The sequence below is a fragment of the Alternaria viburni genome (assembly GCF_023758015.1).
Source record: "Alternaria viburni strain BMP 2772 chromosome Unknown scaffold_5, whole genome shotgun sequence".
Taxonomy (NCBI): Eukaryota; Fungi; Ascomycota; class Dothideomycetes; order Pleosporales; family Pleosporaceae; genus Alternaria; species Alternaria viburni.
Genome location: NW_026055774.1, coordinates 543,767 through 555,861, shown reverse-complemented (window position 1 = coordinate 555,861; position 12,095 = coordinate 543,767). Strand labels below are relative to the sequence as shown.

The window sequence follows — 12,095 nt, the reverse complement described above, 5'->3', positions numbered from 1 at the left end:
TAAGGCAGGACTAGAGAATAGCGAAGACACCAGTAACGGGGCAGGTAAATGAGATGTAATGGCGCAATGACTCCCCAATTGCACCATGGCTTATTCCAAAAGCCGATTAGCTCCGACTTCGGCACTTGGGTAGGAAATTTAAGGTTATCGATAATGCAGCGTCACTTCCTCCGCGTCGCAGTGGCAGTCCGGAACGTCAGCGCATCCACATATGCACCCTCGACCTCGCACTGGCCCCACTTTGGCGTTGCTTTCTTCTGTAAGGGTTCAGCCTAGCTCTCGATAGCCAGACACCTGAGCACCGCGAGCACGACCATGGACAACCTCACCCCTTCCGACCTCTTCTCGCCCTCCAAAGCGCGTCAGCAGCGCGCACAAGCCCAGGACTGGGCGCACATCGACTCATGGCTGTCGTACAAGTATGCCGGGCGCACGGTGCCGACGTTCGAGCGCAACGAGGAGACGCTCAAGGTCCTCCGCGAGCTGTCCATGGCAAATGAGCGCGCCGACGAGGAGAGGACCGTCATGGAGCGCCTGGAGAGGGAGGCATTGAAGGAGCTGGACGAGGTATGAGAACTGCAGGTCCGCATCAGCTGCCGCGCACCGAGCACCCTGCTCACAACGGTAGGTCCCAAGGAACGAAGTCGACGAACGCATCCTGTCCAGGCTGCAAGCGAGCCTTACCCCCGAAGGCGAGCAAGCGCTCGATGCACTCGCATCCACAGCTGTGGCTCTCAACCTACCGACCGCCAACCCCGAGAGCATCGCGCACGCTCTCATACAGCACACGACCGCCTCGCAGAACCTCACGAACCAGCTGCAGCACATCCACACGCTACAGAGCTACCTGGACAAGCAGCAAGCTCTCCTTCGAACCCAGCTCCACGAGCTCCAAACGAACCCCGCCTTCGCAACGCCGTCCAACCTCCAGCGCCAGACGACCGAGCAAACGCGTCAGGTTAAGCACCTACGCACCAAGATCCGCGAACACGAAGACAAGCTCTCGTCCCTCCAGTCGTCGCAATCGCGCAACATGACGCCGGGGTCCAAGAACGTTGGATCTGCCGAGGCTATAACCGACATGCTGGAGCAGCAGAAGGCTCTTGATGAGCTTCGAGAACGCGTAGAAGGCTTGGAGAAGCAGGTCGCAGAATTCGGTGGCTTGCCTGCGGACAAAGAGGCGGCCAGGAAAGAGGTGGGCAAACTGGATGTTAGGCTTGACGAACTACGGAGGAGACGGGATGAGTTGTTCGAGGGGCTGGTAGGACGGTAGTGATACAAGACGGCTATAGAGACTACGCTACCCTTCGAATCCCATCTCCGCCTACACGGGCGCGTCCGTCAGCGGCACATACTGCACACCATACAACTTTTGCCGCTCGAGACTTCCGTCCTTGTTCTTGTCGATGACATAGATATGCTGCGTCCCGCCTTCCGCGACCGGAACGAAGAGCCGGCCCGGAGCTTTCAGCTGATCGGTCAACGCCTTGTGGTGCACAGCTGCTGCAGCCCCAACATGAATAGCATCGTACGGCGCGCCCTCGGCCCATCCTTCTCGCCCGTCACCAGTCACAAACTTGATTTGTCCCGACTCCAACATCTTCCGCCCATCTTCTGACTTGCCCATATTCGCGTTCGCCATGTCGTTCAACGGCTGGATGTGGTCGATGCCAATAACCGTGCCGTTGGGCGCAACGAGGTTGGCGAGGACAGCTGTGAGGTAGCCCGAGCCAGAACCGACATCCAGGACTTTGGCCCCGGGTTCGAGATAGTCGAGGAGTGACTCGCACGCTGAAGCATGCATGTGTGGTGCGGAGATGGTGGCCTTGTGCCCTAGGGGTTGAGGAGAGTCATCGTACGGTTTGGCTGGGGCAAAGTGCGCGCGATCAACCTAGCGACTGTTATCATACTTGAACATGTTGGCTCATCAAACATTCGCAGCCCTACCCGTAACATGGCATCTTTAACACGGTCAGACCGGATCAGCTTGTTCTTTACAAGGTTGGTAATTAGAGCTTCGTTAGTCGCCCCAGAGCTTCGCCAAGCCATGCTGAAAGCTTGACTCTGTGCAGTTACAGATTGGGGCTTGAAGAAGAGGGAAGGTCCGCGTACGCGGTTGAACTTAGTGGAAAGAGGCACCGTGGAAAGCAGTACTAGGGGAGCAAGACGAATGGGGATGATTTAGTTAGACAGAGGTATGCTCATATAATCAAAGACCAGAACAAGCTTGAGCCTAACGCGATTATGTGTGTCAAGAGCTCATGATGCATGCACAGCAAGTACACCGGTGTACATGTGGCAAGCGCGCCCAGGTTACGAGCTCGTGGAGCTGTCAAAGAGGGGTGGGTGTGATGTAAACGCGCCATAACTAATCCCTGCTTATCGATAAGCCTCCGCTCCCAAAAGTTCCAGAGAAATTTCGCGTCGCATGCGCTCACACCTCACGAACCACCACCATGGCACCTCCCGCGACAAAACGCAGAAAGCTCGAGCACAGCGACTCGGAGGACGGCAGCGAAGGAAGTTTCGCCGATTTCGACGGCGACAACGGTGGAGTCGCGCTGGATGGCAGCGATGCCGAGGATGCGCTCGACCACAGCGATGCGGAGATGGACAGCGCAGAAGAGGTCCAAGACGACGATGATGAGGATATGAGCGGGGAGGAAGCAAACGACTTTGAAGAAGAAGAGGACGTCCACGAGAGCAGAAAGCAGACGACTGCCGGCAAAGCGACGAGCGCGTCCAAGCCGCCCAAGAGATCTGCGCCCAGCCTGCAAGACGGCGTATACACTGCGGAATCCTTCAAGTCGAACATGTTCAAGCTTCAGCTCGACGAGCTGCTCGACCAGGTCAAGCTGAAGTACGGTAAGAAGGAAGCTCCCGCAGAGAACGCGATGCGCACCCTCAAGACCATCATCGAGCAGATACCCAGCCGCGAGCCATTGCCAGTATGTGAAGAATGCTTCGAATGGGGTCAATACAAGCTAATCAACCGTAGATTGCTGAAGCCGAGAAAGCGCTTAAATCAGCCGGTGTCGCGGTGCCGTTCCCCAGTCCTCGCCCTCCCAAAGACGCCCTGTACAAGCTGCAGTACGAACGACCTGCGAGCATCAATGCGACCGGCAGTTACCCGCTCAAAACCGCGACTCGACACGACGAAGGGATGTCAATTGATCTGGTTGTGACAATGCCCAGGAGCCTGTTCACAGACAAGGATTACCTGAATCACCGATACTTTTACAAGCGCTCGTACTATCTGGCGTGCCTGGCTGCTGGCATCAAGGCTTCGAAGGAACACAAATTTCAATCATCCTTCGACTTACTGAACGGCAATCAGCTTCAGCCTATCCTAGTTGTACGACCGAGCGGAAACGGCGACGCGGACGACTTCTCGAGCTCCAAGTGCCAGATCAACATCCTGGTCGCGGTACCGGAGAACACCTTTCCGTCAAACAAACTGCTGCCCACCTCGAACTGCGTGCGACCAAAAGGCAGCGACGACGAAGCTTCCACCAAGACACTCACTCCAACGCCATTCTACAACAACACACTACAATCGGATGCCAATGTCACAGCCTACCTCAAGCTTCTTCACGGCACCGCTTCAAGAGCTGATGCGTTCAAGGATGCTTGTATACTTGGACGTGTTTGGCTGAAGCAGCGTGGCTTCGGTAGTCAGATTCGCAAAGGAGGTTTCGGAAACTTCGAATGGGCTGCGATCATGGCTATACTACTGCAGCCAAACGCTGGCACCGGCGCACAATCTGTCTCTTCAGGATTCAGCAGTTATCAACTGTTCAAGTCGACGTTGCAATTTTTGTCCCGAGGTGATCTCACGAAGAAACCGTTCATCTTCCAAGCCACAAACATCAACATACCCAAGGCCGAGACTGCGCCTGTCGTGTTCGATGGCCCTCGTGGACAAAATATCCTGTTCAAGATGACACCATGGTCCTACACGCGTCTACGATCCGAAGCGAAAGCTACCGTAGATATGCTCAGTGACTCTGTGTTCGATCACTTCGACGCGGCATTCATTCTGAAGACGGAGTTGTTGAAGTACCGTTACGATGCCACACTTGAGATACCTCTTGCGTCGCTTGGACTCGAAAACGCCGGTGAGGAATATGACCAACGCGTCAGCGAGACTTGCAAGAAAGTACATAATAGTCTGACTCGCGCGCTTACCGACCGCATCTCGGCTTTGTCATTTACCATGCCCGAAGAAGAGTCGTGGTCGATATCCTCGCGACGTCCCCAGGAGAAGCAAAGCAGAAGCATACTTGTCAACTTCGCTACTGATCCCGCCAACGCCACTCGCACTGTCGACCACGGTCCTTCTGCTGAGAACAAACAGGAAGCTGCAGCATTCCGAAAATTCTGGGGCGAGAAGGCGGAGCTCAGGCGCTTCAAAGATGGCAGCATTCTTGAGAGTGTTGTCTGGGCTGTCAAAGACGCATCTGTTTCCGTGATCGAACAGATCGTACTCTACATCCTTGGCAAACACGTGGGTGAGAAAGTGGCGCAATCAGCCAAATTCTCGAGCGATTCGTTCGGACATCTCATACCAGCTGGTCGCATGCAAGGACAATCTGGGACCGCGCCATTCTTGCCCATCATGAACGCTTTCAGTGCTATGGAGAAGGACATTCGAGATTTGGAAGAGCTCCCACTTCGCCTTCGCCATTTGAGGGCCGCCGACCCACAACTCCGATATGCGTCTATTGACGTTCCTGCTGCAGGCCATACTCCCGCCTCTGTCGTATTGCAATTCGAGGGTTCTGGTCGCTGGCCGGACGATTTGTGCGCCATACAACGGACCAAGATCGCTTTCCTGCTCAGGCTAGCCGAGCTTCTATCTAAGCTTGAAAATGGCTATGTTGTTCGCGTGGGCATAGAAAATCCGTCACAACCAGCGCAGAACCAAGCATTCCTCGATGTTACCGTCGCTGCAGGCTTCACATTCCGTATCCGCATCTACCACGACCGTGAACCTACGCTATTCGACCGCCAGATCAAGGACAAGTCATTGGATGGACCATCAAGGGAATCCGCTGCTGCATCCCTGGCACTCTACAAGCGCGAGTTTGTTCAGTCCCCTATGCATTCGCAGGTACTACAGACATTATGTACCCGTTTCTTGGCCCTCTCGCCAGCCATACGGTTGACGAAGAAGTGGTTCGCATCGCATCTTCTGGCTCCGCACTTCTCGCCTGAGCTTATTGAGCTTCTCGTCATCCGCACATTCCTGCAGCCGCACCCATGGCCTGTACCCACGACCGCAACTACTGGCTTCCTACGAGCTTTGTCTTGGATAAGCCGATGGGACTGGAGACATGTCCCATTGATAGTCGACTTCTCGACAACGTTCTCCGCAAACCCCGCAGATTTGGAGGACACCACATCTAAGGGCATGAAGTCTGAAGATCTCGACCGGTTACGGACGCGCTTCGAAGCATGGCGTCGCATAGATCCAGCCATGAACCGCGTTGTGCTCTTTGCTGCAACAAACCTTGACGAAGAGGGCACAACCTGGACTGATAAAGCGAAGCCTGAAAAGGTTGTTGCTGCACGTTTAACGGCGTTGGCAAAGGCGGCTACACAGGCTGTTCGAGCGGACGAAGACCGTCTGCTGAAGCATATCAACAACAGCAAAGATGTTGCTAAGTCACAGAACACATTCTCGCCCGAAGCACTCTTCACGCCCGGTATCTCCGACTTCGACATCACCATAATAATCTCCCCGAAACACACGCTCAAGCAAACCAAATCCAGCAAACCCACTCCCAAATTCAAGAACCTCGACCTCCAGAAGTCCACGACCAGCTCATCACCGGCCGCACCACCGCTCCCGCAGCTCTTCGCACAAGACCTACTAGAAATCTACGGCGATGCCGTGCTCTGGTTCTGGGACCCGGAGACACTGGACAAGATCGTCGGGCTGTGGAACCCGGTTGTCACTGCGCAGAGGAGCTGGAAGGTCAAGCCTGGATGGAACAGTGTTCTCGTGGCTGGCAAGAAGGATGACGTTGAGATTAAAGCGAATAGAGAGGGTATTGTGCATGAGATTAAGCGGTTGGGTGGGGAGCTTGTTAAGAGCGTTGAGGTTAAGGCATAGTTTATCGAGTGGTGGACGATAGTGACAAGACATATAGGATATCTTTCGAAGGAGTAGTTCAGTGGAAGCAATACTCAAACCAAAGTATTCTTTTCGATGCAGGCATCACGGCGCATTGTTTACGCTAACATATCTTGCATCCTTAGTCCGCTATCAATACCACCATCTCTGCATATTACCAGGTATAATCAAGTTTCTTCCGAGTAGAACGCGGCAGCAATCTCAACAGTACCAACAACACACGTGACGAAGGTCATAGCGTAGTGTTTTAGTATACAGATTCCGTGGAGTTCGGCCGACGTCACGTGAGCGCTTCGCTCAATTTGGCGTGAAGGATTACGCCCGCCTTAAGAACCCGCTTCCTTTGGTCCTGGCGGGTTAGTGCGTTGGTACGCCGTGTCTGTTGTATTGGATTACGCTAGGTGGATGAGGGATAATAGAAATGTAAAGAGACCGTGCGTGGATGAGGAAGGTGCATATAAATAGGATGGTGTCCTGGAGGGCAGAGTAGATAAGACCGTCGTGGTTTCTGCAATGTCTCCAAATGCCGGTATGAGAGAAACTATCCTGGAATCAACTTTTGGGTCTTTCGTGGGCGTAGAAGAAGATGGATTGAGGAGGTATCTCGGAATCAAGTACGCCGAGGTGAAGAACTGGCTCGCAGCGCCCGAACTCATCACTTCGTATGGCAACAAAATCGTCGATGCTACACGATACGGGTAATTTACCCTCTTGCTTTCCATCCTGCAGGGCTGCATACTAACTACACCAGACCACGCGCCCCAGCACCAGACCTCTGCACATTCGAGCAGTCCACCTTGATCCAATGCACCGTCGGCACCGCACCCGAAGTTCCCATGTCCCACTCGGAGTGTCTCAATCTGAACATCACCGTCCCGTCTCTTCCCACGGAAACCGGCAGTGCCCTGCCAGTCATGGTATTCATTCACGGCGGCGGCCTCATTATGGGCGCAAACTCTTGGCCGCAATGGGATCCTGCACGTCTTGTTAAGATGAGCGCCGATATTGGCATGCCAATAGTTGTCGTCAGTGTGAATTACCGACTGGGGGCACCGGGGAACCTGACGAGTGAGGAGTTGAGAAGCGATGGGTATCTGGGGAACAACAGTCTAAGAGATCAGAGGTGTGCGTTGAAGTGGGTGAAGAAGTTCATCGGTGGCTTTGGAGGTGATGGAGAAAATGTTACCGTATTCGGGGTTAGTGCCGGTGCTGGTATGTTATTACAAGTCGTTATCTCAACGTGGATTGCGAGTGTGCTAATGTGAGACAGCCTCCGTATTGCATCATCTGAGTTGCAAAGAACCATTGTTCAGACGTGGGATCAGCATGTCTGGGACACCACTCATGCTCAAACCACTCTCACCCGCTGTGGCCGAAAAGTCTTACAAGGCTGTTCTGCAAGCCCTGGGACTCGAAGACGCTTCCACGCATGATCGTATTCAGAAGTTACTTGCCATGAGTCCCGAAGACCTGGTCCAGAAGATACCAATCAAGATTCCACTCGCTCCATACCTGGATGGTGACATGATCCCCGAAGCGCCCTCATTCGCTAACTTATCAAGTGGTACATTCCAGAGCTTGAACAACACTCGGTGCGAGGAGTTGTTGATCGGCTCGTGCGCAGACGATGGAAACGTCTTCTATTTCATGGGTCTGAGTTCGCGCCTTCCTGGCATCGCATCCGCAATCCATACATCCTTCTCCCGCAACCTCTCATCCCCGGTCGCTCAAGCCGTGTTATCTGAATACAAGATCACACCTTCGACTCCAGATGCGGAGGCCATGGTTTCCATCATTGAACTGGGAACGGATATCGCATATAGGCTTCCGGCACAGTACTATGCTCGCGCTTTCAAGAGGAGGGTTTTCTCGTATCTCTTTACTGAGCCGAATTCCTGGGACGGCATGTTCAAGGGGAAGAGCGTGCATCTGATGGACGCAGTGTTCTTATTTCAGAACTTCAATGAACATATACCTGATCAGGCAAAGATGACGGCCAAGAGAGTCGCGGAGGATTTTGTGACTTTTGCGTACGGGAGGCCTGGTGGTACTTGGGCGGAGGGTCAGACTAAGATATATGGGCCCGACTCTAGCGATGTTGACAGGTTGGAGACATTGAGACAAGAAGGAGCTGTCGATCTAGATGAGGTCAGTGTGGCGTGGGATTTGTTCGTCGCTGGGAAGTAGCGTGAGAGCTTCTAAGGTCTGGTCGGCCACACTCGTGTCGAGCACCCGAGTTCTCTACTTGTTCTGTCACGACAGTAGCAAAGGTTGCGTGGTAGATGCTCATCTCATATCTTCTCATGCATCTCGGCATCAGTTTACCGAAAACGAACATGCACGTCGCTCGCGAGTGTCCACCGAGCGCTTTCACCCCCGCACGCCCCATACAGTTTAGTGCGGGGTAAACTCGGCTCTGGCCTCAACTCCCGACGTGCAGCATGTGGGGTCTTCGAGCACATCCCCACGCCCCATAACCACAGCGACGACGATGTTTGCCGCGCAGCCTAGCCGGGACGATGTTTCCGATCGGCACAGATGCGAGAGCGATGGTGTAGTAAGGCATACCACGCTTGTGTGACGGCGTATCGTAGCTTCCTTCCTACAAACCTACGGATTGCTTCTTGTAAACACCTTAGATCTCAATTCTGGTGAAGCACGACACACAAAATCGACATGTCGAAACCCGTAGCCATTGTGACAGGCGCCGGCTCCGGCATCGGCGAAGCAGTCGCAACCCACCTCTACAGCAAAGGCTTCAAAGTTGTCGTCGCAGATCTCAATCCCTCGTCCGGCGAGCGCGTAGCCAGTGCCCTTGGACCTGACGCCATATTCCATCAAGTCGACGTCTCATCCTACAAATCGCAAGCACAGCTGTTCAAACGCGCGTATGAATGGGGCGGCAACCGTCTGGACTTCTGCCATGCCAATGCAGGTATCGATGACCGACAGAACATCTTTGAGGATATGGAGAAGGAGGAGCTGGATGAGGACGGCTTGGTTAAGAAGCTGAATACGAAGACTATGGAGGTCAATCTTGAGGCCGTCATCCAGGGACTGTGGCTGTTCAAGTATTATGTCAGGAGAAGTAAAGAGGCAGGTGGAGGGAAGGGCAAGTTTGTTGCTACGAGCAGTGCAGCAGGGTTATAGTAAGTCGTTTTCCCCACACTTCTCAGTGCTCGAAGAGACTCAAGAGACTAACGAGACCATCAGCGCCATGACACAATGCCCCCAATACACCGCCAGCAAATACGGCGTGATCGGTCTATGCCGCGGCTCGGGCCCTGTATTCGTCAAAGAAGGCATCACCGTCAACGCAATCTGCCCTGCCTTCATCCCCACAAATCTCTGTCCACCAGAAGTCGCGGCGCGCTGGCCCAAAGAGCACATCACACCTTTGTCGACAGTGAACAAGGCCATGGACGCTTTCCTCGCAGACGATAACTTGACAGGCCAGGCGGTGGAGTTATCACAGGAGAATATCTACTTTAGACAACAGGTTGACTATCCGAATGAGAGTCAGCGGTGGATTGGCCTGGAGAGTGATAAGATCTGGGATGTGGGGTACAAGGAGCCCCCGAAGAGGGCGGGATACTAGCAATAGTCTTGTTTCAATCGAAGCTTCAACTTTTGGTAGGCTCGACCTTTTAGATCCGGCACAATCTCTCCTTTACCAACTCGGCCATGACACATTATGATCTTGATTATCCATCAATACGACAACGTAACGATGATCAAGATCATCATGTGTCATGGCCGAGTTGATAAATAAGGAACTTGTCTTATAACTATCATCTCTCCAAACAGCAAACTAAACACGTCAATAATGGAGTCCTTCCCTTTCTGCCTTCTCGCTCTCCTCCCTCATGACCTTGGCATGCGCTTCACTCCTCGGCCTGATATCGCATTCAAACGGCTCTGGTACACTCATAAACCCTGGCTCCATCTTCGTATTGACTTCCACCTCCCCTCCATCTTTCCCTTTCTTCTTGTTGAGGTTGAACCCCCAAAGTACGCGCGATACGTTGATGAAGAGCGAGCGCTCGGCGACATGGACACCAGGACATCCACGCCGCCCCGCGCCATATGTGAAGTGATCGCGCTCCAGAGGATCGGGACTGTTCATATAATGTGCCGCAGACGCGGTGTGGTTTAGATAGCGAGATGGATCGAAAGCCGTGGGGTCAGACCAGAGCGTTGGATCGTTGTGTATCGCCCTACAATGTGATTTAGCCAAACAGCACTCAGTAAGACGATGGGGAAGGAAGAGAAAACATACCACCAATTCAACACAACAACACTTCCCTTGGGGATAAACCACCCCTCATACCAATCATCCTCACTACTGGCATGCGGCATGCCAAACTTATTCACCGGCCTCCACCTCAATACCTCTTTGATCACACTCCTCACATACGGCAACTTCTCCTCATCCTCCCACGTCGGCAACCTATCTCGCCCAACGACCCTATCCAACTCTTCCTGTGCCTTCCTCTGCGCCTCAGAAAACAGTACCATACAAAGCACAAAGTTATTCAGCGTCGACCCCGTAGTCTCAGATCCCGCTTCAATAAGCCCACCGCAGGTATACGCGGCAGCCAAATCATCAATCCCCGATTTCTCAGGCCCGTTCAGATAAAACGTTTTCGTGAAGCAATCTTTCGCTACACCGGCATCCGTGTCTTCCTTGAGCTTGTTCCACAGATCGAGGTACACTTTACTGTCTTGTTCGCACAGCTTCTGTCCATGGGTGCGCCAGTTCCCGAAAAGCCACTGCGGCAGTGAAGCTAGCGCAGGAAAGGAATCTATAGCCCAGGCACCTGGTGCGGTGTTTACGGTAAAACGGTCGATGACTCCATAAATGCGCTTTATGAGCGGATCATCCCAGCTTGGTATCCGGTAGCCGTAGGTAACCTGCATGATCACGCTCGCGGAGTAGCGGCGGTTGATGGACATGAAATCAGCAGGGTCGCGCATTAGTTGTTGCAGCAAGACTTTGCTTTCAAAGTCTTGCACCGGTTGATAGTTTGTGCTTGCTGTCAAATTCAGGAGCGCATGGCTGTGCTTGCGGATGCTGCGCCATCTGGGCCCGTATTGCATGAAGAGTTGGCGGCGGCCCGCTGATAAAACGTCTTGTGCCATGGGAGCGGGCGCGCGCGAGGAGTAAATGTTGGATTTCTTGTCCATGAGGTCTTTTACAGCTTGCGGTGAGGAGAGCCAGATGTAGTCTGTTCCGCCGATCTTGGTGTGAAATACATGGCCGTACTGCTTGCGCCAGGCGATGGCTTTCTCGCGGACGGCTTCGGTGTCTGCAAGTTCGAAGAGGGAACCGACGAAAGGGTGACCCTTGGGACCTGGTGGGAGATGTCGACGTCTTGGGTCCTGCGGTCCGAGTCAGTGGAATATGAGCTGGGCTAACTCATGGAGTATGTTACCTTGATGGCGTTGGGTACGACGATGAAGTATATGGTTAAGAGAAGAAGTATTGGTGTTGTAGCAATAAGCCCAAGTTTGACAACAAAAGAGGATTGCCAAGTTGCCTGAACAATGTCGAGTATGGTCATGGTGGTTATTTGCTGTGTGAAGATGGAGGAAATGTTCAACCAGTTGAAAGCATACCTAGGTATCTTGAAGCACCTAGACAATGAGCTATAATGTTGTTGTTCTATTGATACAGCCTTTAACTTCAGATCTTCCAAAATTTGATGCAGCTATTGGTGAGGCTGTATATTCCAAGAGTTGGGGTATATCTAGGTAGTCCGTGGACCCTGCAGCTTCCCCGCAACATGGGCCCCACAAGCCGCTGTACCCCAGGATACCACAACATGATCCTAGTGAGACCAAGTCGGCATTGGACGTGAGCAAAAGGTTGGGAATGAGCACATATCCCTGAAAAGTGAAAGGGATTGAGGAGAGAACGATTCGAAAGCCGCAACACCCAACACCCCTTCCTCAA

The 12,095-nt window shown here is 53.2% G+C and overlaps 6 protein-coding genes across 6 annotated transcripts; 4 read left to right on the top strand and 2 right to left on the bottom strand.

Moving 5' to 3' along the window:
- Positions 1-315: 315 nt before the first annotated feature.
- On the top strand, positions 316-1,273 carry J4E79_003053 (uncharacterized protein; the record flags this gene model as incomplete). The annotated part of the gene is made up of 2 exons (XM_049351949.1): positions 316-567; positions 629-1,273. 2 exons carry the CDS (start codon positions 316-318, stop codon positions 1,271-1,273), a joined length of 897 nt encoding a protein of 298 aa, XP_049213420.1.
- Positions 1,274-1,324: 51 nt separating this feature from the next.
- J4E79_003052 (uncharacterized protein) lies at positions 1,325-2,049 on the bottom strand (the record flags this gene model as incomplete). Its single annotated transcript, XM_049351948.1, has 2 exons — positions 1,325-1,891; positions 1,948-2,049. The coding sequence occupies 2 exons, from the start codon at positions 2,047-2,049 to the stop codon at positions 1,325-1,327; spliced, it is 669 nt and encodes a 222-aa protein (XP_049213419.1).
- Positions 2,050-2,456: 407 nt separating this feature from the next.
- On the top strand, positions 2,457-6,118 carry J4E79_003051 (uncharacterized protein; the record flags this gene model as incomplete). Its single annotated transcript, XM_049351947.1, has 2 exons — positions 2,457-2,948; positions 2,999-6,118. 2 exons carry the CDS (start codon positions 2,457-2,459, stop codon positions 6,116-6,118), a joined length of 3,612 nt encoding a protein of 1,203 aa, XP_049213418.1.
- Positions 6,119-6,670: 552 nt separating this feature from the next.
- Positions 6,671-8,326, top strand: J4E79_003050 (uncharacterized protein; the record flags this gene model as incomplete). The annotated part of the gene is made up of 3 exons (XM_049351946.1): positions 6,671-6,837; positions 6,891-7,351; positions 7,410-8,326. The coding sequence occupies 3 exons, from the start codon at positions 6,671-6,673 to the stop codon at positions 8,324-8,326; spliced, it is 1,545 nt and encodes a 514-aa protein (XP_049213417.1).
- Positions 8,327-8,815: 489 nt separating this feature from the next.
- On the top strand, positions 8,816-9,737 carry J4E79_003049 (uncharacterized protein; the record flags this gene model as incomplete). The annotated part of the gene is made up of 2 exons (XM_049351945.1): positions 8,816-9,288; positions 9,353-9,737. The coding sequence occupies 2 exons, from the start codon at positions 8,816-8,818 to the stop codon at positions 9,735-9,737; spliced, it is 858 nt and encodes a 285-aa protein (XP_049213416.1).
- Positions 9,738-9,959: 222 nt separating this feature from the next.
- Positions 9,960-11,703, bottom strand: J4E79_003048 (uncharacterized protein; the record flags this gene model as incomplete). Its single annotated transcript, XM_049351944.1, has 3 exons — positions 9,960-10,356; positions 10,419-11,521; positions 11,575-11,703. 3 exons carry the CDS (start codon positions 11,701-11,703, stop codon positions 9,960-9,962), a joined length of 1,629 nt encoding a protein of 542 aa, XP_049213415.1.
- Between the last annotated feature and the right edge of the window lie 392 nt (positions 11,704-12,095).